The sequence below is a fragment of the Phalaenopsis equestris genome, unplaced genomic scaffold (assembly GCF_001263595.1).
Source record: "Phalaenopsis equestris unplaced genomic scaffold, ASM126359v1 Scaffold000224, whole genome shotgun sequence".
Taxonomy (NCBI): domain Eukaryota; kingdom Viridiplantae; phylum Streptophyta; class Magnoliopsida; order Asparagales; family Orchidaceae; genus Phalaenopsis; species Phalaenopsis equestris.
In genome coordinates, this window is record NW_018164666.1 from 4,397,886 (window position 1) to 4,425,881 (window position 27,996).

The window sequence follows — 27,996 nt, forward strand, 5'->3', positions numbered from 1 at the left end:
TGCTCATAAATGCACGCTTAAATCATCCTGTAAACTATAGAATATTGACATGTAAAAGCTACGAGCAAAGTAACAACTCTATTTAACGTCAGTAGAACTTTATACATTACCAATAATCTGCGTTGCAACTTGTAAGAGAGCAGAGACGCCTATAGGAACAAATAATAAAGTTCAGCATCACAGCATGGCTACAACAGCATATTTTCGTTTCAGTTTTTCTGTGCCATTTAAGAGACCAGCTGGGTTAGCATATTAGCAATTAATTGCAGACTTAAAGTGATACTCATCCACGGTTGAGTAAATGCGGCCCACATCGACAAGGTAGTTTATTGCATCCCTAAAAATGAAAACTTTGTCATGCAGAGCCCAAAGGTCATGAATAGAGAAAGTAGGGACGGATGTATAAAATATATATATACATGATTTGATTCTTCGGTAAATTCAGCCTTCTGAACAGTTCATCAACATGCAACCCATGTTCACTGGCACTGCGGCAAAAGAGATTTCAGTTACAGCATATATTATACAAGTCTTAACAATCAAATGAGGCCTATTAAGAAATCTGGGGATGATTTGGGGCAGATCCAGAACTAATATAAACACGCACATTTAACTGATTGCAAGTACGAAATGAATCCAGTATCCAATTACTAACCAATTTGTGAGTTTATGTGGCTGAATATTTTGCAGCATTGACTGGTGTGGGACATGATATGTCCGGCAGAGCAGCTACTAAATTTATTGAGGCTTTCCATATTTATCGCAATTTAGCAAAGTGATGGTTTGTAACAAAAAATAAATAAATGAATAAAAATATACTCTGCTGATGAAGTTGAAGAGAGATATTGATAAGGGACAGATGTTGGAGCGGAACGGAACGAGCCAGCAGAGTGAAGCAAGGGAGCGAGCGTAGCAGAAGCATCTGTTCAATTGTGGGGGGGTTTGTTATGTGGGTTGGGAGTGCGCCCCAGGATTATATATATATATATATTGTATTGTAACCCTAAATGGGATTTGTACTCTTTTTTTGTGAAATCTAAAGAAGCCGCAGCTCTGCTCCCGAAGACTTAGGCAAATTGCCGAACCTCGTTAAATCTCTATGTTTTTTCCTTGATTTCTATGATTCTTGCAATTTCTTTTCCTTAATTCCTCAATAGATATAGATATCGCAAAGGAAGAAATCAAGTTCATTATGTTTGAATCCTGGATGCTATAGAAAACACAAAAACCAGAAGGAAAGATAAAGGGTGAACAATTAGTGGAAGAAATGTTTGTAATGACTATTTTCTATTGGTAATTATTATTTACCTCCTCAGGGGTTTAACTAATCATTTTTGTTAATTGTTTTTTATTTTAAATACATATTTATTTTGTGTATTTTTTTGGCCTGTTTTTATTTTTTTATTTTTTAAGGAAAATTAGCTTGTTTAAAAACATTCAAAAGAACTAAAATTTATTTTGAGTGTTCTTTAAAATAAATAAACATATTAGAACATATCAAGCATATTTTTTTTTCAAGCAAAATATATACAAAGCAAAATAAAAATAAAAAATAAATATCAATATCAAAAGTGATCTCTCAAGGCCCCTGAACAATCGCCATTCGTTATATCTTTTTATGCAATTTTTGTTTAACATTAAAATGACTACTTTGAATTAGAAAATAGATCAGAAAGTATTTGATATTTACTAAAAATACCCCATTATGATTTATATCAAACAGGTAAGGGAGGAACAGGTAGTGTACCGATAGCACCGCCAATTGATACAAACTAGCTACACGTTTGTTTAAGGGCAAAAGAGTGGTTTAATAGTAATTTAGCCAAGCCACAAACAATGACAATCCTCAAAATAATATTACTAAATCAATATCCAAAACCAGTAGATTCTGAAAAGAGAAAGGAACCCTGAGTAAACATGCAGAGAAAAAGGCAAACTTCCATTGATCTTAGCAAGTTATGCATTCCAACCGAATATGTATGACAAATTATTAGCTAAATATAACTCACAGGATAGCTGGTTCCTGGAACACTCTGAAAACCAAACTGTATACATCTTTTCCTGATCCATCCACGGTTGAGTGAGCCACAAACTAGAAAAAAGAGGATATTATTAGATCATTGATGCTAATCATTCATTCATGAGGAGATATAAATAAATTCTGTAGCTACAAAACTTGGTTCGGGAAATGCGCAAGGTAGTCTCTTCCATTTGGGAACTGTGTGCCTGTATTAATAATCATCTGCGTTCGGACTGTGTCGCCCTGTTAAATCGGAATTCTAATTTAATAAAGTGCATAAGTGTATGTCCATTAAAGATAACAACTGTGGTTGAAACCTCCAAAAGATGACAATACCTTCAATCTGACGTGCCACAGATGTAAATGTATGCACTCAACAAAGTGGAGTACAATATCATTGAAATCCGTTAATGGCCTGAAAATAAGGACATGCATATTGAAGTCAAATAGGATTAAAAATAAGCAATGAAATTACGTGAGATTAAGACAAGGAAATAGCAGAAATCAATTCTAAATGGCATCAGCTACAGGCATTCCATCTTTAGGACTCAAGTGGTTGATTGTAAATAGAAAGGATGCTTTCAAAATTGATGATTTTATTCACTCATTATGAAATTGACCATTAATCAGTTTTTGGGAATTCTAAAAGTGTTTTTGAGGTTTAAAAATCAATAGTAATCTCAAATTGTACCTAGCAAAATGATAGAATCCAGTAAATTCAAGTTTCAAAGCATGCTTTTGTTGATATTGGAAGGAATAAACTCTCTAAATTTTTATAAAGCAAACAACAAATATATATACAATTCAAACTAACCCTTATACTGCTAAATTTATGAACCAAATTTTGTGGGTCTTGCTTCATCTCATAACCACACGGATTGTGGCTTCAGAAGAAAATTGTGAGCGCACGGATGAAGGTTTTGACTGTTAGAGCAAGTTTATAATAGTCATTAGATTGCAATCAGTGTGATATTGCTTTATTGACTCTCTTTTAATTTGTTGGCATCAATTTTTGATGTCACGAATGTAGGGTGTCCACCTGCATGACCAAGGATAGCTTATGGTATGTCCATAGCCATTTGGTAGTTTAAACACCTACTTGAGACCTTTCGGTGAGTGTTGAGAGGCGTGTTGCCAGGATCATTTTGCTAGATTTAGGTTTTCTCTTAGGCGAAGGTCGGTCGGCATTTGGTACGTCGGACGACTCCGATCAGGGCGAAAAAATATTATTTCATGCTGCGCGTGAAAATTGGCTCAAATTGGCCCGATCTCTAGTGAGCCCGGACAATGAAACAGACTGCGCGATCACGTCCGGAATGTCGATTTTACTTGGTGGACATTCAGTTCGCTACGACTTTGCGGGTGAGCCTAAAATGGGTGAATTATTGTTTTTTAACCCGATTGCTGAAAAGGTGGTCCAAGCGGCCTCAAAAGACCCCGGATGACAAAATAGGCCGCGCGAGCGTGTCTGAATTGTCGATTCTAACTAAGTAGGACATCCATTACGCCACGATTTCACAGATGAATTAAAAAATATGAAAATTATCATTTTTGACCTGATAGTTCAAAAAAGTGGTCCAGACGACCCCGAACGGCAAAAAGAATTGCGCAGATGCGTCAGTAACATCGACTTTAGTCAGAAAGGACACCCACCTCGCCGCGAGAACGTAAACGGTTGAAAAATACGTGAACAATAATTATAATAATATAAATATTATTATTATAATATAATATAATATATAATATATATTATTATCGTTATAATATAAAACCCACGCATCTCCCTCCTCTCTTATCTATCGCACGAACCAGGCGCCAGTCGTCCGCGAGACCGAGCATCGTCGTCCCGAGCTCGCCGCCAGATTTCCCTCCACGCCGGCATCTCCAGGCGCCGGACCTTCCCCGCAGCAGATCCCGTCGTACAGCCGCTCGCCGGAGCCTCCCCTCTTCAGTCAACCTCACGTCCCGGTCTCGCCTTCGCTAGAAAACTTCGTCGGCGCATTTCTCGGCCGTCGGAGGTGCCGACCTCGTCGAGCTGTCCTTCGCTATCAGGCTACTCCATCTACAGCCCGCCTCCACCACTTTCGGAAAATCTCCTTCTTTTTAGCCGGTCATCTTTCGGCCTCTCCTCCTCGCCGGCCACACCTAGCCGGCCTACCTCCTTTTCGGCATCGTTTTCGTGACGAACCAACCTCGTTCCAGCATGCAGCCCAGATTTTGTGCATTTCTTCTTGCTTTTCTCGTTCCGATTGCGTGCTACCGGCATTCCACCACCGCCACCTCGTCCCCTCGCTTTTCCGGAAACCAAACGGCTCGCCGAAGCATCCAGACATTGCTGGACAGCGAATCTTGCCGCTGTCCGAAGGGGTGTAAGAGTCTTGGACCGCGTGCAAAAAGATCCCAGACTTCATTGGGCTTCGTGCAAACCGCGCGACGATATAAATCCTCTTCCCATTTGTACTTGTACTTCCTAGCTAGCCCTAGATTGTAGCGGCATTAGGCGTGCGGGTTCGATCGCCCGCACGAGGTGCGTGCGTCGGCGAGTGCCGGCGCGACGACACATCTGTGTGATGGATTACTTGTTTTACTAGAGGTGGCATTTAGGTTAGGATTCTCCTTACGCAACCAAGTCCCCTACGATAACAAAGTGAATCCTATTTGACTGCTAGCCTTAGCACAAAACAAAATCCTAAGGGTTGGAACATCTTTCGCTCCCCTTTATTTTATTTGCTCCAGTCTTGTTAGAAAGATCGAATTGTAGGACTTTGCGAAATGAGAAAATGCGAGTTATTAACTCATTTTGTAAAACTCAGAGGTGTCGTGAAATCTAGAAAAGCGTCGTCGCTAGTCCATTTCACGACAAGACGGAGAACTTCCCCCTTGGAGATCCGGGAAGAAGTTCCCCACCCGCCTCGCTAAAGCGAAGGCAGCAATCGTCATTTTTCTATATGTTGACCCTAGCTTTTCCGGTGAGATCGTTAGCACGGGGATGACTCCCTATTACATGTGGTTGTTTGCATGTTGCATTTTGCATTTCACGCAGTCGCCCCGACCCGACGAGCTCTCCACTTCGGCGGCCGGTAGAACACTTTACTTCGCTCTGACCAGCCGCATCGGCCTGGCGAGCATTTCACTTCGCTTCAGTCGGCTCTCCCGAGCCGGTTGGCACGACACTCTGGCTCGACTGGATGCCTTGATCCGGCTGATCAATTACTTGCACCACCATACTGTCTTGCATGTGTGTTTGCATTTTTGCATATTGTAGTGCATATATATGATTGCATTATTGCTCTCGTCTTACATCTGTATGTTTGCATAATTATAGTCATATGTTTGAATTGTACATTCTCTTCGAGCCCATGCCGCCACGGCAAGCCTACCCTTTACAGGTCATTGCCCTATGAGCACACCTCTTAGGGCCACTAACACCACGACATGCTAACCTCTTCGGGTCGCTGTCACTATGACATGCCCATCTCGTTGGGTCACTATCGCTTCGGCATACCTCCTGGGACCGCTGCCACTACGGTACGTCCACCTTTGTTCGAGGCCCTGCCCCATGATACACTCATCTCTTATATGTTTTGATTATTCATTCGCATTTGCATGTTCACATGGATAGTGAGTCAAACCCGTTAGAAGAGTGACTCCCGTGTTGGTCGCGATGTCTTAACGAGCATTGCTAGTCGGGTTGATCCCGATGAGTGCGAGTTAACCGAGTTAACTCATCGGGACTGACATGAGTATGATTGTGCTAAGAATCCAACGGATCTAACTTGTGCCAACTCCTTTCGTGACACCTTTTAGATTCATTGGATCCTTAGGATGTGGTCGGTATGACGACCTCAAAGTCATACCACACCCATACTCACCCCGCACTTAGATATTAGGTTGATGCATTTTTCGTTAGATGGTGTGCTAGGTTAGGATTTAGAGTGTTATGTAGTATTTTTCGACACATCTGGCTATTGTTGTGTGATGTATTGTTTTGTGCTAGCCATGTGTCACCTTCACCTTCTTGCTTTTTCGGCTTGCTTTTTCGGTGTGTTTGCATGCTCTCTTGTATGTGATAGTATGTTAGGACGATCTTCTGCAAATATTGTGTCTACTTATACATATTCACACAGGGTTATTATGGGAGATCATGTAATTATTTCTAATCATTTACTTGCAGGTGCTCTTTAGCTCCCCCAATTATAAGACATGGTTTGTTATTTTGAGATGTATGGCATGACCGCTAACATTTGTTTTCTGCAGGTCGAGTCTTTATTTTCTTTTTCAAATGTATTTGATAGAATCCTAGAAGAGTCTGTATCGGAAATAAGGTACAGGTTTCGAGGCGAATGACGCGTCGAACCGTGTGACTAGGACCAGGAGCAGCAGCTCGTCTCCCATACCTTAAGTCCGAATTTTACATTATTGTATAGACTTAGGACCGGGCATGTATATGCGGAGTCCGGTTGCTTTTACCGTTTTCACTGGATTATGTTGCCGGTTCAGCGGCATTTGGCCTGTTTAAATATTTTTTTTAGGTGTTTTCTTTTTCTCTCTTCTCGTGTGTCTTCGCATGTTGGAGCGTTTTATATTATTTTTTTTTTGTGTATATGGGATTTCACGACGTAACATAGGCTCATTATGACTTAAACTCCTAATTTTTCTACTTAAAAATCCTAAATAAAATAATCAAGATAATTAAAATTTAGGATTAAAGTATTCATGATTTAAAAATTGCAACATTTACTTTTCTGCATATATTAATAGGGTCTCCACAAAACTTAAGAACCGCGCTCTAGATTACTGCAATCATATTTGTATGTCCCGAAGAGCCCCCGTGCTTCTTCAACCTGATTGACCCAGCATATCTTTTTTTAGGTGGTTGTCTGGTGCGCCTAGGGTGTTAGAAGGCTCCCCGACCCAGACGGAGTGTAAGGCCTTTTGTTTGAAACGTTTCCAGCTTTGCAGCTGAACCTCCACTTTCTTTTCTTTCCCGATGCATCCTCGCCACTTCGGAGGGTATAAGTCTCACTTCTTTGAGTTCCAACTGATAGTCATAGGATAGAGTTTCGTTTCTTTGACCTTAGGGCTACCGAGGTTCCCGTGGACGACGCAATTCACGGATTGGTGACCGGAGATCCCAGGTTGTGTTGGGTCGACTACCTTCACAATCAGGTAGACTTAGAGTCCTAATGGTTTGGGATGACGGGTCTGTGGTACCTCGACCCGGTTACCTCTACCTCTTAGGACTACTATTCCCTACCTTTCGACTAACCCTATTAAGCCTTGTCTCTTCTTTTGTCTTTGTTGGCATCATCCTGATGGTCTGATGACTGATGAGCTGCCGTCAGTTTGGAATACGACGAATTGTCCTCTGCCCTTACGGTTCGGATGTGCTTTGACGTATCGGAACTTCACGTCGGGATGATACGGTTATTTCGTAGGTTTTGTATGCTGATGAGTCCGCTATCCATGTGGGGACCACGAGAGACTCGTTTTTTACCCTGTGGTTTAGCGAGAGCCTTGAAGCATCGGAGCACTTCCCCTACGAGATAACCTCCCTTGATGACCCTGTGCTAGTTGTCATTTTTCAGGTAAGCAAAACCCCCTTTGGATCAAGAGTTTTCATGGGAAACCCCCAAGAATTAATTAATTAAGTGGGATATGTCCCCTTAGGAACATTCATGGCCCTAGAACAGGCACCTACACCTGAATCTCTGGTTATGGTAGTCTACGTAGATATTCTTTCGCGGATATCGGTTTAAGGTGCTTTCACCTGATCTTGTTTGGGCAGATACTCTTAACCTATCATTGCGAGGTTTATCACACGTAGGCTCTCCACGTTTTGTGTTTTCTCTTGTTTGTTGTTTTGTCGTATGTCAATCTTTTCTGGTTCCTCTCTTTTTTAGGTCATTCATGACTCGGAAAATAGATTTATTCGGAAAGGGGAAGTATATGACGATTGACAGGCTGACGACTCCTTTTAAAATAAAAGAGAAAAAAACGAACGAAAACAAAATGGTGACTCCGCTAAGATGAGGTTTTCTCTACACCACGGGAGTTTTGATCTTACGGATTCTAGTATATCTGCAAGAACAACTCCTACGGGGAAGATTCTACCTCGTGTCATATGTGGAGTTGTCTATTTGAGTGTATGTGCCTCTTCTGTGGAGCCGCCGGGAGCAGTGTGTTCTCTCCTTCTAAAGGGGTTTTGCTTGTCTTTTTGGTGACCTAGCTTCTTTCTCGTTGAAGCTCCACTGTCGTGTCTAGTTAGACCTTGGATTTCAGATCCGTGTTTCAGTTGCTATGGTTAGCAACTTGGAGCACTTTCATCTCTTTTTGTACCCTCGACAGGTCGGTCGCTGCATTTTCGCATGCATCGATGTCGTTGTACTTTGTTTTGATTGTTTTCTTCGACTGTTCTATTTTGTAATCGTTATGTCTTTCTGCTTGACAGACATGACGAGCAAAAAGACGGTTACGATTGCTACTGCCAAGGGAAACACACTCTTTTTCCCATAGTGTTTTCAGTGCTCCCGAGGGCACTATCATCTTCGGTTCTTTCGAGCACCCTGTTCGGATTACCATAGGTAATCCTACGCCTGCTAAGGCGTCTGCTTTGTGCCCTCCCCCTCGAAAGGGGAGTCGTGCATGTCGAGCTATTCCGACTGCGGTAACTTGCGTCGAGTCTGCCTCTCCTGAGAAGAAGAGGGCAGCGCCCGATGGCGAGGTGTCGCAGCGCCCTTCAGTCTTCTCTAGGCTGTCGAGCCGTTCCACCATTTTTTTACGGTTGTCCCTGCCTTCAGCAGGTGAGTCTTCACGCGACACTGTTGTCGTTACATTTGTCCCTGTTGCGGGTCTGACGTCTGTCGCATCGAGTCCCTCTGAGGCTGCTCCCGCTCCGAAGTTGGGCAGGAGGGCCCGGAGGACCAGAAACAGGTTTGTTACAGATCCAACAGCAGGTCCTTCCTACAGTTTCGGTTCCAGCTCAGGTAGAGTCCTCGACTCCCTTGGGTGAGAATCAGTTCGTTGTTCTTTCTGGTTGCGTAGACTACGTTCCCGCCAGAATTGCTAGGAGGTGTTCCTTGTCTCGTGACACGAGTTCTTTGCAACCCACTGTCCACCTTGATAGTGCTGCTACGAATTTTCTGACAAAGAAAATCGTCGAAGCAGTTACCTCCATGATAGGACAGGGTCCAGTCGCTAGGGAGAAGTTCGTGGCTCAGGTTTAAGAGACGTCTGAACAAGTCATGGAGCAACTCTCCACCGCTTCTCTCCCACGACATCCTCGTAGCAGGAGACCGGGGTCCGCATGTCGGTCCGCTACGAGTTCGAGGTCCTTGCGTTCCGTAGTACAAATCGTCGAGGCCATTCAGGAGTCCCGAGAGGCTTCAAATATGGAGTTTGACGGGGCTATCCCAGAGCTTAGCTTTGTTCCTTTTACCACCACTTCTATAGCAGCGATGGATGCAGCTCTTTCTATTAATGATAATAAAAATAAGGGTTTGTTTTCTTACTGTTCTCCTACTTTGAGTCAGTATCCTGCTTCTACTGTTTTTGGTAGAGAGGCGAGATCCGGGGCGCACCCCCACCGATACTCCTCGCATTCATATTTGAGAAAGGGCTATCGCCCACCCGAGGAGAGTTGGGTCCGAAAGAACTCCACTGTTGTACCTCTTGCAGTTTCACCTCCTGTTACGGGGGCTAATGTCTCGGTTTCGAGACAAGTCTCTCTTCCAATTGATCGCAGCTTAAAGCTACCTTGGGATACCCGAGGGTGGGCCCAAGTTCAATCCTGAGGAAAACTTGTTTAGTGGATTCTCTGATGTTCCTGACAACCTCCTTGAAGAGAATGATCTCCTCGGAGAGGATCTTCATGACCTTGAGATGGCAAAGCATCATGGTTTTGTAGTAACCACTCGAGGTCAAAGATCTTCTACCAACGATTTGTCACATGACCTCAAAGAGGCTGACCGTCATGAGCCCGTAGAGGTTCAGAACGCCCCTGTGATTGATTAAGGGGGCCCTACTCCCGAAGAAACTATCACCCTTCTACAGGGTCAGATAGCAATCATCACTGCACAAATTGTTGTGTTACAGGCCGACCAGGCTGGGTCCGACGTAGCCTCACCTCCGACACAGGTAAAGATACGTTTAGTGACGCTCGTCGCGCCGCCTAAACCGACAAGACTTGTTCGTGCTACCTCTTCTGATATTTCTCAAAATGAGCAAAGCACAGTCCGACTCGCATCTATAGTCTTTAATAGATGCAAAAGTAAGAGCCACCCTAACAACCCAGCAGGGAGAGACCATAGTGCGTCGAGGCAGGCCCTACCCCGAGGCATACGAATACATAACGTATCCTCCAAGTTTCGTTCCTCCGCGTTTCAATCCTTTCGAGGGAGTTGGGAATCCTCACCAACACATCGCTCAGTTTCGGGCGTTGTGCTTCAACATCGGAAATAAAGATGCCTTACTCCTCTACCTTTTCGTTACTAGTTTAGGAGGGTTTGCTTTTGAGTGGTATGCCAATTTGCCAAACAGTACCTTCAAAACGTTCTCCAAACTAGAAGATGCTTTCTTAAAATGCTTCGCTGGGGCATATCACCAAGCCACTTTGAGCGACCTAATCTTATCTCAGCAGGAAGCTAACGAGCCCTTAATAGACTTCATTATTTGATGGCGCAACTTGAGCATGAAGTACGAGCCACTTCTTTAAGAGCAGCACGCCGTCGCGCTCATTATGGGCAAAATCAAGGGTCTGATCTATGTTTTGCTCAAGATCACCCCCATCAAAATCTTTGAAGTCTTTATAGAAAGAGTGATCAGCTTGCAGAACAGCATAAAATCTCTAATGTTAAAATTGGATGATAGAGCTAAAGGCAAAAAATCATTTTCAGCCTTCCCTTTAAGGAGGAGGGAAGAGAGCTTAGCCTTGACGACAGTCGATGGTAGGCTAAAAAGGTTTGTCCTGTCCGCAGAGCAAGCTCACCCCTCTTCTCAAAAGTGTCTCAGATCAAAAGAAATATCGGTCATATTCTTTCAAAAGAGATTGCGTCAAAAGGATCTTCAAAAATCTCCTCAAACAGGGAATGCAGCTTCCCAATCCCTACCATAGGCACTTGGGTCATGTACTTAAGGATTGCTATGTTTTCAAAAATTGTCTCAAAGCCCGCTATCAGGCAGGAGAGAGAAATCACAGAGTCGTACCTGGATAAGCCTTCTGCACGAGGATCAACCAAAGTCGTTACAGTCGTTCCAGCTACTTCTGCTACTACTTCTACTGCAGTTTGTGTTGTTAATGTACTCCCTTTTCTTTTTTCTCTTGATATGAGCTCAGAGCAGGAGCTTGTTCCCTCTGAAGCATTTTATACTACTGATGAAGCAATGAAGAAAGAGGTTTTTTAGTACTTTTCTGTGTTTGTAGTTAGTTCTCATGGTTCCGACGTAGCTGTTTTTAGCGAAGATAATTATTTCCTTTATAGGGTAATTACTAAAACTATGAACACCCCTCTTCTATTTTATGCAAGACATTCTCCATCAGTAATCCTTTACTTGATATAGTGAATTCTCCTCCTCTAAGCCTAAATTTTCCATTTTGGGCTTTCCACATAAAATCTACGTGTTATTTCTTTTGCTTAGTTCATTATTTGTTACATCGATTTAATATCAAGTTATAACAAGTTCCATCAGAGCCAGACTTGATTTCAACGATGGCAACGGTAAAATATGTCATCCCTCTTTTATATCCCAACACCAGATTTTCTCTTTGGCATGTTAAGATGCGAACAATCTTAGCGCAGATGGATTTAGATGATGCGCTACTTGAATTCGAAAAGATGCCCTCATTAAAAATGTTGGAGGAGAAGCAACGTAAAAATCAAAATACTTTTTTCTCAAATTCATTTGTATCTATCAAATTAGATTCTACACAATGTACTGAAGGAGAAGACCATTGTTGCGTCATGGCTCAAACTAGAGCAATTGCTCATCACGAAAAGTCTGACCAGTAAATTGCACTTCAAGCAGTATTCGCACTCTCATAGAATGACCAAAGGATGTGTTATAGATCACTCAACTGTTTTTAAGAAAATTGTCTTTGATTTGGAAGTCTTGGAAGTTAAGTATGAAAAAGAAGATTTTGCATTAATCTTGTTAATCTCACTGTCTTCATCATATACAACATTTAGAGATACCATCTTATATGGGCGAGAGACACACTTACGAAGTATATGATGTTTTACTTTCAAAGGAGAAGATGAAACAACTTATAAATGAACTTGTTGCTTAAGGAGAATGTCTCGTCGTTCGAGGTAGAGCTCAAGAGAGGAGTTCAGGTGCTGATACAAATAGTAGATCAAAATCCAGAAATAAGGATAATATATACAATTATTATAAGAAAAAATGACACATCAAATCTGAATGATACAAATCGCGGAACCAACATAAGAAAGCAACTTTAAATCAGAAGGACGAACAATCATATCATTCTGGTGAAGTTGGTGTTGTTGAAGAAGCTATTAATGATGGTGAACTCCTAGTTATCTTTGCGGAGAACGTTGTAATGATTGAGTTCTTGATTCAGCTTTCACGATTCATGTATCTCAATAGGGATTGGTTTTCAACATACGAAACAATGTCAAAGGATACCATATTAAAGGGTAATAATACTCCTTGTAATTTAATCCGTGTCAGAACTATTAGAATCAAGATGTTTGATAGAGTCATCCAAACACTTGGAGATGTGAGACATGTCCCAGATCTAAAAAGGAATATAATTTCTTTGTAAGTGCTCTCGATGCTCATGGGTATAAATACTTTGGTAAATGTGGAGTTTTGAAGGTAAGCAAATGATCTCTTATTATGATGAAGGGAAAGAAGAAGACTGCAAGGATATGTGCCATGCAAGGCTCTATAGTGGTAGATGATGCAGTAGTTACTACTTCTTCCATGTCAGAAGATGAAGCAACCAGACTGGCGTATGCGCCTTGAGAATATGAGTGAGAATGGGATGTCTAAACTAAGTGGAAGGAGAGTTCTAAATGGTCAAAGAACTATTAAATTGAAATTTTGTGAACATTGTGTATTTGGAAAATAAAAGCAAGTTCAATACTGTTATTCACAATACTAATGGAATTTTTGGCTACATACATTCTGACCTTTGAGGATCATCTACAGTACCATCAGAAGGAGGTGTCATATATATGTTGAGGTTCATTGATGATTTCTCCAAAAAATTTTGGGTATTCTTAAAACAGAAGAGCGATATTTTTACTGCATTTAAGGAATGGAAGATCATGATCGAGAAGCAAACTGAAAAGCAGATCAAACGTCTTCGCACTAATAATGGGTTGGAGTTTTGTTCAATAGAATTAATGTCTTTTGCAAATCAGAAGAAATTATAAGAGACTTCACAGTCTGGCACACCTCATCAAAAATGGTGTGTTAGAGTGAATGAACAGGACTACAATGGAGAAGGTTCGTTGGATACTCTCCAATGCCAAGCTACCTAAGTCAATTTGGGTTGAAGCTCCTTCTACAACTTGCTACTTGGTAAATTGCTCTCCTTTCATTGCTATTAGCAAGAAAACTTCACAAGCGAATTGGTTAGGAAAACCTACAGATTCCTCTAATTTAAGAAATTTTTGATGTCCCGCATTTACTCATACTAATAGTGATAAATTAGAACATAGATCTATAACGCGTGCATTTCTTTGTCATAAAATTGGACTTAAAGGTTATAAGCTATGGTGCGAGAAACTAAGAAAGTAATCATTAGTAGAGATGTTATATTTGATGACTTTGTCATGTTACATACAGCATCTACTACAGAATAAAAAAATGTTGATCATAAGGAAATGTCTGGCACACAAGTGGAACTTCAGATTGATACAGATATATTTGAGCATAGCGTCTGAGTTAAATTCAGATATTCATGATGATGTTGTTTTCCAACCATCACAGCAACAACTATCGCAGTATTCTATTGCCAAGAATGGAACAAGAAGAAAAATTAAGTTGTCTCATAGGAATGATGAGACTAATTTGGTCGCTTATGCGCTAAATGTAATTGAAGGTATTGAGTGTGTTGAAGAACCTTCTAACTATAAGAAAGCTATGAATTCAATTGAATAAGTAGATGATCACTATGCAAGAGGAGATTGAAACCCTACATAAATATAGAACTTGGGATTTAGTAAATTTATCTCAAGGTAAGAAAGTTATTCGCTGCAAATGGGTGTTTAAGAAGGAAGGTACAACAAGAGTTGAAGATGTCGGATATAAGGCTAGGCTTGTTGCAAAGGAAATTAGTCAAATATCAGGTGTGTTTTCTCTGGTTGTCAAACATAGATCAATTCAATCTTTACTTAGGATTATTGTTAAGTATGATATTGAACTTGAGCAGTTAGATGTAAAGAATGCATTTTTGCAAGGAGAGCAAAAAGTGGACATCTACATGTAGTAGTCTGATGATTTCATGGATACAGAAAAAGAAAACCATGTTTGTTTGTTGAAAAAATCTCTTTACAGCTTGAAACAGCCTCCTAGGCAGTATAAAAAATTTGACTCTTTCATTATTGTTCATATAAGTTTAAGAGTAATTGTGATAATTGTGTTTACTTTAAGAAAAATAATAATGGATCATTTATCTACTTGCTCTTATATTTCGATGATATGCTGATAGTTATTAAGGATAAAAAAGATATCAAGACGTTAAAAGCTCAACTTAGCAGTGAGTTTCAAATAAAAAATTTAGGAGTTGCAAACAAAATATTTGGCATGGAGGCTCAGAGAGATAGATATGCAGGTAAATTATTTCTAAGTCAGTAAGGTTACATTGAAAAAGTAATGAATATATTTCATATGCAAAATGTCAAGCTTGTTAGTACTCTATTAGTTGCGCATTTCAGACTTTCATCAACTTTGTGTTCACAATCTAATGATGAGATTGAATATATATCTCAAGTTTAATATTCCAATGCAGTGGGATCTCTCACGTATGTTATGATAAGTCTCGTCCAGATTTATCGTATACAATCGGTGCAATTAGTAGATATATGAATATTTCAGGTAAAAAACATTGAAAAATAGTTCAGTGGATTCTCAGGTATCTATGTGTAACAAAAGATGTTTGTTTGCAATTCAGGAGGACTATAGATAGTGATTTAGATTTTCTTGGAGATCTTTATGGAAGGAAATCACTTAAAGGATACGTCTTTACTATTGATGGTTGTGCGATTAACTGGAATGCTACTTTACAGACAACAGTGACACTATTTACAATTGAAGTTGAATACACGCAATTACTGAAGTTGCAAAGAAGCTCTCTGGTTGAAAGGTCTATTTAAAGAGCTTAGTAAAGATTTAAAAATAACCACATTGATGTGTGATAGTCAAAGTACTATTTATCTCAACAAATATCAAATGTTTCATGAGAGAAATAAGCACATTGATGTTCATTATCACTTCATTCGTGAAGTTATCGCTCATGGTTATACTGTTGTGAGCAAGATCAATGCCCATGACAAACCTGCGGATATGATGACTAAAGCACTTCCAATAGTCAAGTTTGAGCATTGCTTGGACTTTGTTGATATTCATTTTTAATCATAAGAGCTTTGTGGAGGAGGTGAAGAAAGTTCTATAGTCTACAATCTTTGGAAATTCATGTGAAGGTAGAGATTACTAAATTTATGACCTGAATTTTATGGGTCCCGCTTCATCTCATAAGAAAATTATGACCACATGGTTTGTGGCTTTAGAAAAAACCTATGAGCACACGGATTGAAGGCTTTGACAGTTACATCAAGCTTATAATAATCTTTAAATTACAATCCGTGTATTATTGTTTTATTGACTCTCTTTTAATTATTTCTTTTAAAGAGGTATTACTAAAAATATAAATATCCCTTTTCTCTTTTGTGCAAGATACTCTCTACTTGTAAGCTCTTATTTAATATAGTGAATTCTCCTCCTCTACCCGTGGTTTTTCTCATCTTGGGGTTTTCACGTAAAATTTGTGTTCTTTCCTTTGCTTATTTCATTATTTATTGCATCGATTTAATATCAAGTTATAACACATAGAATTGGAGGAAAAATCAATCATCATGATAAAAAAATATAATAGCTAACCAACGGTTCCCTGAACTGGATATGCATATTAACAGTATTCTATTTTTGTTGTCACTGAGAGACCTAAATCAACTATTTTTAAGGCCGGTAAAGAGAAAAATAGCATCAATTCAGAAGAAGAAAAACTATCACAAAAAAATATATGATCTTGAATAATACAGTCATAGAGACAAAAACATTTTGTGTGATTCAACCAAGGATGACCTACATGCACATGAAATGGAGCCCAAATGATTCAATATCAAAATATATAGAGGAATGCAAAATAAAAGTACCAAACAAAAACCAAATCCTCTTCCAAGTAAACTAATGAGAAGAGTGGAGCAGATCTGACCATATCATGGAGAAACCTATCTGAAGTGAAAGCCAAAAGAGTAGATAAAAATAATTATTCTCACGCAAAAAATCTCCTAAGAAAAAAAAAAGTTTTGCCAAGAGAATTCTTGATCTATGTCTCACAATGCTCACATACCTCTACCTCCCACATCCTCTCCTTTTCCATGTCTCTATTTCACTGCCTGAAAAGGATAAGCTGCTGGTACTGTATCGTGATGAGGAGAAAATTTGTCAGATAATATACAATATTTACAGCCATTAACCAATTTTTGTCCTCAAAATAGCATTAGATAACATACATGTAGACCTCTCTAAAAGTGTTAAATTCACCCTTTCCTCTAATATATTGTGTCGAGTTGTGCCACTACAATCTTGTGTCTCGTAATGGTTTACTTTGAAAAATTTTCTTCAACTCAGAAGAACAAAATTCCAAACGATTTATAGTTCTCAATCTCTTGATCCTCTTTCATTTCCTCTTTCAAGCTATGCATTCCATCTTTATCAAGCTAAACATGTACCTAAATTCACCATTGGATTCAACACTTAAAGAATGATGTATGTCAAAATACCCTTAATCATATAAATTACAGGATGGAACTTTAATCTTTGATGCTTACCCAAAATACTACTATCACATAATTCCAAAGTTTAAATCTTGTAATTATGAAGTAAATTTCTTTTGTTCAATTCTAATGGGCATGCCTGACATATGCCCAAGCCCCATGTGTAATGATTTAGTCAAATCATCTAAGAAAAACTAACGTTTTACATGTCACTATATTTCCTCAAAGAAATAAAGGTTATAGATCTTCTTAGCATTCAAACATTGTAAAAACACGCAATGATCCACATTTATCTATTATTAACACCCATTAAAGTTCAAATACTTGATAAAAATCTTGAAAGTTGGCACATGTCTAAAACCTATTAAATTTCTCATAATTCCATTAGGCTACTCAATCAAACCATTCATGTCCCAACAATCTTAGAAGTTGTGTTATTAACAATAAATATATTTCATAACCATAAATAAATAAAAGAAAATCAATCCTTTTGTGGGATCATATAATAATAATATCCATAATAAAAACATCTCATTTTAGCATAAGAAACATAGCAATAAAAAATTCTACCCTTTAGATCAGACTCATCAATTTGCTCTTTTGCAAGTTAATATTGCTTCAAAGCTAAATTTGTCTTCGTTATCGCATTTTTCATTGAGCTAGTTTTCCAACCACCTAATTTTGAATTTCTAGTGTCAATATTTCTTCCAAAGTGGCACTATTATTTCGTCTTAAGCTTTGGTTTTGATCTACCGCCTTATTCCTTCTATTGTCCAAGCTTCTACATGCCCTTACAAATAAGCCTTCAAGTGGGCTTTCTTCATTCAAGTTCTTTCTCTATTCATTATATGAAAAAGAAAGCTTCAACTTTATCATAAAAATTATATCTTTCTAATACAGCAAGTTGATACCAATATATTCATAAAAGGGTAATATATAGCATATCAACATCAAAGTTTGATCTTCATTATTCTTCACATCAGTATTTGCTTGATCCAAAAAAAACTTATTACAATAGTCTAAATGATCTAGCAACAATGCACCGTATTTTTATGAATGTGAATACTTATAGCTTCAAATAAATGCAAACTGTAACTTCATCATATAGAGAAATTCCAATTTCTCACACATATTCTAAGCCCTCGTCTCCCAAATAAAAAATAATCAAAAGTAAAAGCTTTCTAATGTATCTTCCTTTCACCTCATTTGCTATGGTAATTTCCCATTCATAGATCTAGTAGACCCTTTGATGGCCAAAATTAGCTCCCTCTTAGAAGTAGAACAATTTCACAACTTAGGGTTCAGAAATGTAAAGGGAAAGGAAGAACAAAGCTTCAGGATACTCTATGAGTCTAGAACAACAACAATATATAAGAGTAAGGCAATACCACGAACACAAGGGTTATGTGCTCCAATCTTACGGGGACACATCCATGTGGAAAGAGAGTGCAACTATTTCTTTAATAAGAGTAAGAATAAGAGTATGATCCTTCTAATCTCTAAACCTATTGAATAATTTTGGATAAATCCTCACGAGAGTATCTGAAAAAGATTTAATGTCATGTCATTGTCAATGTGAATTGAATTAATATTATAATTGAAATAGCAATTAATCCTGTAATGCATGCAGGTTCATTCTCTGCTGACAACCATTCTCTTTGTCGTGGGATTTGTAAGGCCATTGTTGATTAAAAACAATAAAGCTGACATTTTAGACCTCCCCAAGAATATCTAAAATAGATATGATTCTTTCCCGAGAGACTGCGTGTTCTCCAGAGGAGTTGCCTTTGCCAAGAACTTTGGATTTCCTAAAAGATGCCTTTACAATGTGAAAATTTCTAAGATTAATAGCTTGCCAATCATGGTCTTCTAATGTTGCATTTGTAAAATTGATATGTCATTTGAATCCTAGGGTAATTCAACGGTCACATTCACTCCATTCTGAAAGTTAGTATATCAGATACGGTTTCAAAATGAATCCTCATTCCGAATTCTTCTGCTTTCTCCTACATCATAAGCATAGCTTTTATTCATTCCCTTATCAAAATGAAACAAGATCTACTTTAAATATCTTTTTCCAAGTTGACCAAAAGAAATCTTGTTTGAATGAGGGCAAAGTTGTTTATGATGCATCGGGAAAGATTAAACTTGAGTCAACCTTGATGACTAATATTGCTGCTACTTTAGTTATAAGTGTCCAGAGAGAAATTATGATAACATCAACAACTCCTAAAATGAAGGAAAATCCAATGAAGGTGCAGGATCCTAAGGCTAGGAAGTTCATTAATGCTAATTATGGTAAGTTTTTTTGTAGAGTCGGACAGAGAGGACAATAATGTTTCTGGCAAACCAATCGATTGAAAACTTAAACGATTTTCCAACTAGTTTTAAAAATACACGCATCATTACCTAGAAACTTGAAGAATTTTGTGGGCTCGAAGTGTGCTGCTTGCCTCTTTCTCCTGTCCCCTATTTTTGCTTTATCACACACGGACATGGACTGACTTGAACAATCAATTCTTTAAAGGAAGATAAATTGCTTTTTAATTTCCAGCAGATTTGCATATTGCTTAATTTAGAGACTGAACTGAACTAGTGATCAAAATCTCCAGTGTGCACAAGCCTCCACAATTAATTAAATCTCACATGTGGTGATAGAGAACACTCTTAATTAAGGTCTAAGGATATCATCATGCTCGCCTCTATTGATTGGATCTATTTCTATTGCATGGGGTTAGGGAAAAAGATGGCCAACCCAGAAAATAACACATAGTTTTGTCATCCCAGGTCGAGCTGGTGGCCTCAATCTACTAACAGGAAAATATTATGAAGCCACATAATTCAAGAAGTCTAATTAGCAATAATGGGTCGTCTCCCATGAGATGTCCCCAGGGGTGTAAATAGGGCTATAAATGAACCAATGCACTTAACGAGCAACTCAAACTTAGCTCGATTAATACCCGATCATGTTTGTACAAACTAGTACATAAACAAGTTTGAGCATTTTTTAAAAACTTGGAGTTTAAATGAACCAAATTTAAAAAAAGTCCAATTCGTTCCTTAATGTTCATGAACAAACTCATTGGCGTTCAACAAGCAACATGATAATTGTTTTATGCTTATATAATATATTATTTGAATAAAATCTGAATAAAAACTTATTTAATAATATATTTAATATTGATATATTATAATTAAATATCAATATACAAATAAATTCAATGAATTTTTTTTAAAATTTCAACGAAGTAGTTTTATGATTTAAATAAAATTTGAATAACTAGAACTAATATATTTAATAGTGATATATTATGATTTAATATCAATATACACATAAATTCAATGTAACTTTATTATCTTTTATTTCAATGAAGTAGTTTTTTAGTAGTTATTTATGTTATTTGATTACCAAAAATACTCACAGCGTATATATTATTTTATTTATTTGATATTAATAAGTTAGAAGCTAATTTGAAATCTATTCAATTGTTTATATAAATATGTAAGATCATTTGTTAATAAATTTATATAAAAAAAATCAAATACTTATTTAAATTTTTAACTTGTTTATTAGTTTTATATGAAAAATCAGGTACAAATCAGATATTTAATTTTATATAAAAATTTAAGTGCTCATTTGAATTTTAGTTTTTTCAAAGATATAAAAAGCCAAGTACAAATCAAGCACGAACATTAAAAACTTCAAAAAAATCAAGTATAAACATATTTTTGAAGCTCGTCTCAAGTTCGAACTAAACATTAACAACTTATGATTTAATCAAGCCAAGTCCAAAACAAAGCACACTCAACTCAACTCAACTCTGCTCAATTATAGCCCTAGGTGTAAACAAGCATTTGCGGGCCCTCCTTGGTTGGCTGAGTACTCATTTTTTAGGGACATTTACATGCATACCACTCAATCCCATGTATTTACATATCTCACCAAAAACCTTTATTTTTAGGTAGCAAGACCAAATAGGTGGGAGAGTGGGGCAGGGCAAGACAAGAAATTATTATGGGCTTTTACATACATAACGCCCAAGTCTTATGTGTTTACATCTCTAACACCTATATTTAAATTCATTTTACAATTATATCATCCAAATAATTTTTAAAAACTAAAAAAAGTTAGTATTCTTAAAATATTGTATCAAACTTTAATATAAAAAAGAAACACATAATATCTTATTATTTAACTATTTCAAGTCAAAATGAGTCGAATGCTAGAATAAAGAAGCTTTTAGGATATGACAAATGCTAAAAATTTATGAAAGAAGTTTCACTTTTATTTATCACATTTATTTGGTTTAATACAAACTCAAAGACTTCATCCCTATTTATACTAGTGGCACCTTCTAAATTAATGGTTAAAATTGTGTCACTATAATTCCAATCTAATTGTTACAAATAATTCCACACCTACCACACAATAATTTCCTACCACACAATAATTTACAATAATTTCCACACCTACCACACAATAATTTCATATCTACCACATATTCTAGAATAAGTTTTTAGATGAGACATGCTTCTAGAAATTAAGTTTTATTTAACCAACTAAAATCAAATTTTTATTTCAACACCCCCTCACACCCCCTCTTAAACTTGATACCCCCTCTTAAACTTGATTTTGTGACTTCAAGTAATCTTCTCATTTTAATAAAGTCTTCACTCTTGAGTGGCTTGGTAAAAATATCTGCAACTTGATCTTGAGACTTCACGTATTGCACTTGTATCTCCTTTCTCTCGATGCATTCACTGATGTAGTGATAGCGCATATCAATGTGTTTGCTTCTATCATGAAAAACTGGTTTCTTTGCTAGCGCTATTGCAGACTTGTTATCGATGCAAATTTTGATTGCCTCTTCTTGCGGTAAACTTAACTCCTTTAATAGGTTTCGAAGCTAAATTGCATGACAAACACATGAAGTTACAGTCATATACTCTGCTTTGTAAGTTGAAAGAGTGACAATTGGTTGTTTTTTTGACATCCAAATGAAAGCAGTGTCTCCTATGAAGAACATGAACCCTGTAGTGTTCTTTCTATCATTCATGTTTTCAGCCCAATCACTGTCGTTATATCCTACAATCTTGAAATTGTTGGATTATGAGTAAAGTAAGCCAAAATCATTTGTACCTTTGATATAGTGCATAGTTCTTTTAGCAGTCTTCAGGTGGGTAGCAGTCAGAGTCTCCATGTAACGACTGACAAATCCAACAGCATAAAGAATATCAGGCCTTGTGCATGTCAAGTAACGTAAACTTTCAACCAAACTCTTGAAAATCGTTGGATCAATTCTTTTCTCTGATCATAGTTGGACAAAGAATATCAAGTCATCGACATACAAACAAACAATCAAGAGATTTTCATCTTCATTATGGATGTAAAGAGCATGTTCATAAGGACACTTCATGAAGCTTTTTTCTTGCAGATACTTGTCTATTCGGCTATTTCATGTTCTTGGTGCTTGCTTCAGCCCGTATAGAAAATTTTTAGCTTTAGAATCATATTTTCTTGCCCTTTGACTTTATATCCTGGTGGCTACTGAATGTAGACTTTTTCTTCAAGTATTTTATTCAAGAATACAGATTTTACATCCATTTGATGTATTCTCCACTTATTTTGAGTTCTCAAAAAGATAATTACTCTAATAGTTTATAATCGAGCAACAGGGGCAAATATCTCATCATAGTCTATGTCTGTTCTTTGACTGTAGCCTTTTGTCACCAATCTTGTCTTGTATATTTTAATTTTTTCTTAAATTTTTTTTTTTTGCTTTATACACCCAATTCACATCATTTTCTTATGCCCTTTAGAAAGTGAAGCTAGCTCCCATGTGTCGTTCTTCTCGATTGCCTTGATTTCTTCATCTATTCCATCTTTCCATTTCTTGCTTTGTATGACTTCTTAGAAATTCATGGGTTCACAACCAGCAAAGAGACAAAAAAGAGTAAGATTATTTTGATTCATAGTTACCTCATAAAGATCTTCTAATTTTCTAAAACGCGGTACTCTTTCACTTAAATTTTCTCTTAAAGTTGATGACGATGAGTCACTTTGAGTACTTGTAGTCAATGTTGTTTGTGAAGTAGTAGGTTTTTCTCTTGCTTACTCGATCATTGGTTGTTCTGTCTTCTTCTTGAAAGTATGGGAAAAAACTGTAATCCTCATCATGTAGTCCCCAGTCTCATTTTTCTTTTTCATCGAATATGACATCTCTGCTGATTATTGTCTTCCCTGTATTTGGATTGTATAACTTGTAGTCTTTCGAGTTGTTGTCGTAACCAATAAAAATGAACTTCTCGCTCTTGTCATCCAGCTTTTTTTCTCGTCGGGTTTGTATACATGAGTTATGCATCCAAAAACTCGTAGATGAGAGATGTAGGATTTCCTTCCACTCCATGCTTCTTGTGATATTTTTCCCAACACATTTCTTGTTGTGATCGGTTAGCCAAATAAACAGCACATACAACCGTTTCTGCCTAAAACTCCTTCAGCATTCTCTTGTTTTTTAGCATGCTCTTTACCATGCTAAGGATGATTCTATTCTTCTTTTCCGCTATTCCATTTTATTGGGGGGGATCTTAGAACAGTTAAAAGTCGACGTATTCCGTTGGCTTCACAGAATTCTTGAAATTCTTTTGAAGTGAATTCTCCTCCTCGATCAGATTGCATAGCTCCGATCTTGAGACCACTCTCTTTCTCTACATCTGCCTTAAACTTCTTGAATATTCCAAAAACCTCTAATTTTTGTTTTAAGAAATATACACATATTTTTCGTGAAAAATCATCTATGAAAAGAAGAAAATAGTTGCTCTTACCGAGTGAACTTAGTTTTATTGGACCGCAGACATCTGTATGTATGAGCTCAAGAGACTTTTGGGCTCTTGAACTTAACTCCCTTGAAAAGCTTTTCCTGAAGTGCTTTCCGAGTAAACATCTTTCACATAATTGATCAGGGTGGTTAATGCAAGGTAATCCTCTCACCTTCTCTTTCTTTGAAAGTAATTCAAGCCCTCCGAAGTTGAGACGCCCAAATCGAAGATGTCAGAGCCAAGAAGCAACTTTATAACAGGTCTTAAGACATTTGGCAATATCATTTTGAATGTTGAGCAAGAACATTCTATTTTTAGACATTAACACCTTAACAATCAAGTTACTGATATTGTCTTTTAAAAAAAGAGTATTTTCTTTCAAATGAATATCATATCCTTTCTCCACATATCCTTTCTCCAAAAATCCAAAAATTGCCCTAAACTCAAGATGTTGCTCTTCATATTTGACACAAAGTAAACATTAGAAATAAATTAATGCTTCCCATTTTTCTGACGGATGAGAACGTTACATTTGCATTTAATCTCTATCTTGGACTCATCTGCAAAAGACACATTGTCGCTTACTGATTTGTCAAGCTTTACGAACATACTTCATCTCCCGCACATATGGTTGCTTGCGCCGGTGTCCAGGTACCATGTACTATCTTTACCTCTTTCATTGTCCTTGTATGCTAAAAGTAGAGTGTCATCTTCTTCTCGTTTTTCTTCTATGCAGTTGACTCTTTCATTAACTTTGTACTTAGGTGCTCTACATTCTTTCGCATAACGCCCGAACTTGTTACAATTATAGCACTTAATTTGAGATTTATCATACATCGAGTTTGAGCGCCCTCGACCACGTCCTCTTGAAGATTTTTCTCCTTTCTCATAGTTATTGTTGGTACCCCATCCTTGCTTGTTAGCATGACCTCGTTCTTGTCCACTACATCTTCCATATTGGCTTCTAATATTGTTGAAGCTTTCATCTTTCTGAGTTGCTTGGAGATCCGTCTTGAGAAGTTGTTCGGCAATCTTTTCATTCATCTTCTTTTCTTCATGAGCTTGCAATGAACCCAGAAGTTGCTCTATCGTCATGGCTTGTAAGTCATTGGTCTCTTCGATAATGGTTGTGATACTTTTAAATTTTGTATCTAACGATCGAATAATCTTTTCCATGATAGTCACATCTTCTAACTTCTCTTCATTTCTTTTTAGTTGATTGGAAATGATAATGACTCTAGAAAAGTAATCGGAGACCAACTCGCCTTCTTTTATATGCAAAACATTAAATTGACTTCTTAAAGTTTGAAGTCGTACCTTTTGAACCTTTTCTTCTCCCTTATACAAGACCTTGAGCTTCTTCCATGCTAGCTTGGCCAAAGTAGCACTTGAGATCTTCTCAAAACCATATTCATCTAAAGCTTGATAAATGAGAAAGAGAGCCTTCTTGTCTCTCTTTCGCAAGTCTCTTAAGCTATCTTTTTGTGTTATGGATAGAGCGGACTCGTCGTTTGGCTCATCGTAGCCTTTCTCCACAACCTCCCAAACATCATGCGCTCCAAGGAGTGTCTTCATCTTGATACTCCAATTGTCGTAGATGATTTCCTTAAGCATCGGGACTTGGAAGGAAACCATGTCACTGTTTGTCATTGCTCTATAAAGGAACTTTTAGGCTCTAATACCACTTTGTTGGAATAAAGAAGCTTTTAGGATATGACAATGACTAACAATTTATGGAATAAGCTTCAGTTTTATTTATCATCTTTACTTTGTTTAATACAAACTCAAAAACTTCACTCCTATTTATACTAGTGGCACCTCCTAAATTAATGGCTAGGATTATGCCACTACAATTCCAATATAATGGTTACAAATAATTTCATACCTACCACACAATAATTTCATGTCTACCACATATTCTAGAATAAGTTTCTAGATGAGACATGCTTCTAGAAATTAAGCTTTAATTAAACAACTAAAATCAAGTTTATATTTCAACACCAAACACTGAATAAACATTTGTTTGTGTCCGGTTTGTTTATAAATCAAGCTCAAAAAATTTGTACATGTTCCGCTCATTTGTTTAACGAACAAATCGAATATGAGCTACTTAATGAACCGAACACAAATAGTTCACGAACAACAAACTATTTTTACAGCCCTAAATGTCACTAATAGAAAACAGTAGATAGTGTATTTTAGGTTGTTCATCATTTGCTGTTGAAATCAAATATTTTGTGGAAGCAGTGATAGTTAACAACAATGACGTAGGAAGTCAAGAGCTAGAAGTTGGTCAGTGCAGTCTCCTAATAATCAAAGAAAAGATGGAACAATCAAAGAAGCGTGAGGAAATGTTTAAATGTGTCAAATGCCATAGGTGATCTATTGGGATTCCAAATGGCGACCACAGGCTCATAGCTTCAGAATTCTCTACCCAAAAGCTCCACTATAAATATATAAAATATGGCTTATTTATATACTTTTGTTTAGAGCATTGTATACATTTCCAACAGAGACGCTCCATTGAAATGTCTGAATTGCTCTACCTGACAATTTAATATTTTTTTAGACACTTCTATGCATTAATTATCTCATCATTGGGCAAATTTAGGACTCTCAAAATTGGCTCATAAAGACATTTATTTCAATTACAAGAATACAGAATTTGGATGTTTGACCCCCTCTAATGGCCTTGAGAAGTCTTTACTTATATTTTTGAATGTATGATTTGTGCTCATTTAGACTAAAAATAAGTTGTTGTTGGTTTCACTAGTTTTAACTTGCCTAATCACAGCATCTTGATTATATGTTCGCTAAAAATAAAGTTTAGATAATCTGAAAATCAGTTGTTGAAGTCAATAACCCTGAGATCTCAAATTTGCATTAAGAGTCATTCTTGAGCTAATAAATTTTCTTGTGACATATTAGAGTTCATGAATAATGTGATGTCTAAACAATTGATTTATCTAAAAAAAGTACTCTCGTAAAGTGCTGATACCAATCTTCAAATGATAGATTTATTGACAAGATTCACAGGAAAAAATCAAACATACTGTAATTTAAAAGCCCTTAATAAGGGACATGACTGCCAAAAAAGTGATTCATCCATGAAAGAATTTTTTGGGACAATGAACAGAAGGTGGTAAAGTTCCAGGAATATAAACACTATATAAGATAATAGAGTGAAACTGCATACTGGACTGAGAAGGCTAAAGCATGTCTTTTGCCTTGAAATCCTCTCAAGTGGCCATGGACCTTCACATAAACCCCATTCCTTCATCATCGCTCAAACAAAGTTAACAAAACGAAAAATCACAAAAAAAAAAAAGCAAGCATAAAATAACTAATTAAGCGTTAAAAACAAATATAAAAAACACTTACTGAATAAATGCAGAATCGCTCGCATCCGAACTCTCGTTAGCCCTTAAAACATACATCATAGAAGCTTATATCATCCCGAAAACCTAAAAATAATGGATGGAACAGCATCTCCCCAGAAGATTATCTCACCATCTTCTAATATCAATCTGTCCCGTGCCATCATCGACGGTGAACGATACTTCGGTGTCCCTGTCCATCCTGTTCATCACCAGTCCCACAAGCTTGATCTGAAATATCTACGATAGTTTTAGGGTTCTCAAAGCGATGAAAAAAAGATGAGCCGATGATCCATTTAAAAAAGGAGATCACGTTGGCAAGCTCAACCCCGTCGACGATAATGGTGGATTTGTCCTCACTCGAATGATAGGCTTCTATGAGCTGCTTCACCGTTATGGGAATCAAAGTCTGCGGGGCCCGACTCTGCCATCGCAAAACCATGGATCAATAAGAATGGTTCGAGATATGCGGAAAAATGATGGAGAGAACAAGGATGGGAGAATAGATGTGAGACCTTAGTTGGAGAAATGGAGGAATCGAGGGACTGGGAGGGTAAGAAAACGCCACTGGTGAATAGGGAGGCTCCGGCGAACTGGTCGGCAGACAACATGGCTGATTGCTTGGGCTCTGCTACAACAGATCAAATCCGCGAGACCGTAACGCGGAGCGAGAACAAAAGTGAGATGTCCCGCCTCGAATCCAGCTTTTATAGGCGCATGAAAGGATTATTTGCGTTTGCGTCACTGAAATATT

The 27,996-nt window shown here is 37.5% G+C and overlaps 1 protein-coding gene across 3 annotated transcripts; it reads right to left on the reverse strand.

Annotated features, from left to right (window-relative positions):
• Nucleotides 1-27,928, reverse strand: LOC110023497 (replication protein A 32 kDa subunit A-like). Of its 3 annotated transcripts, none has more exons than XM_020722952.1 (10): nucleotides 27,758-27,928; nucleotides 27,571-27,666; nucleotides 27,376-27,473; nucleotides 27,247-27,288; nucleotides 27,062-27,139; nucleotides 2,357-2,435; nucleotides 2,177-2,263; nucleotides 2,010-2,092; nucleotides 420-488; nucleotides 1-337 (listed from the first exon to the last, which is right to left on the reverse strand). In XM_020722952.1, exons 1-10 carry the CDS (start codon nucleotides 27,851-27,853, stop codon nucleotides 253-255), a joined length of 813 nt encoding a protein of 270 aa, XP_020578611.1. In that variant the 5' UTR covers nucleotides 27,854-27,928; the 3' UTR covers nucleotides 1-252. The 3 variants fall into 3 exon arrangements, with proteins under 3 accessions (XP_020578611.1, XP_020578610.1, XP_020578612.1); XM_020722951.1 differs by having other exon boundaries at nucleotides 27,556-27,666; XM_020722953.1 differs by lacking the exon at nucleotides 27,062-27,139 and having other exon boundaries at nucleotides 27,556-27,666.
• Nucleotides 27,929-27,996: the final 68 nt, after the last annotated feature.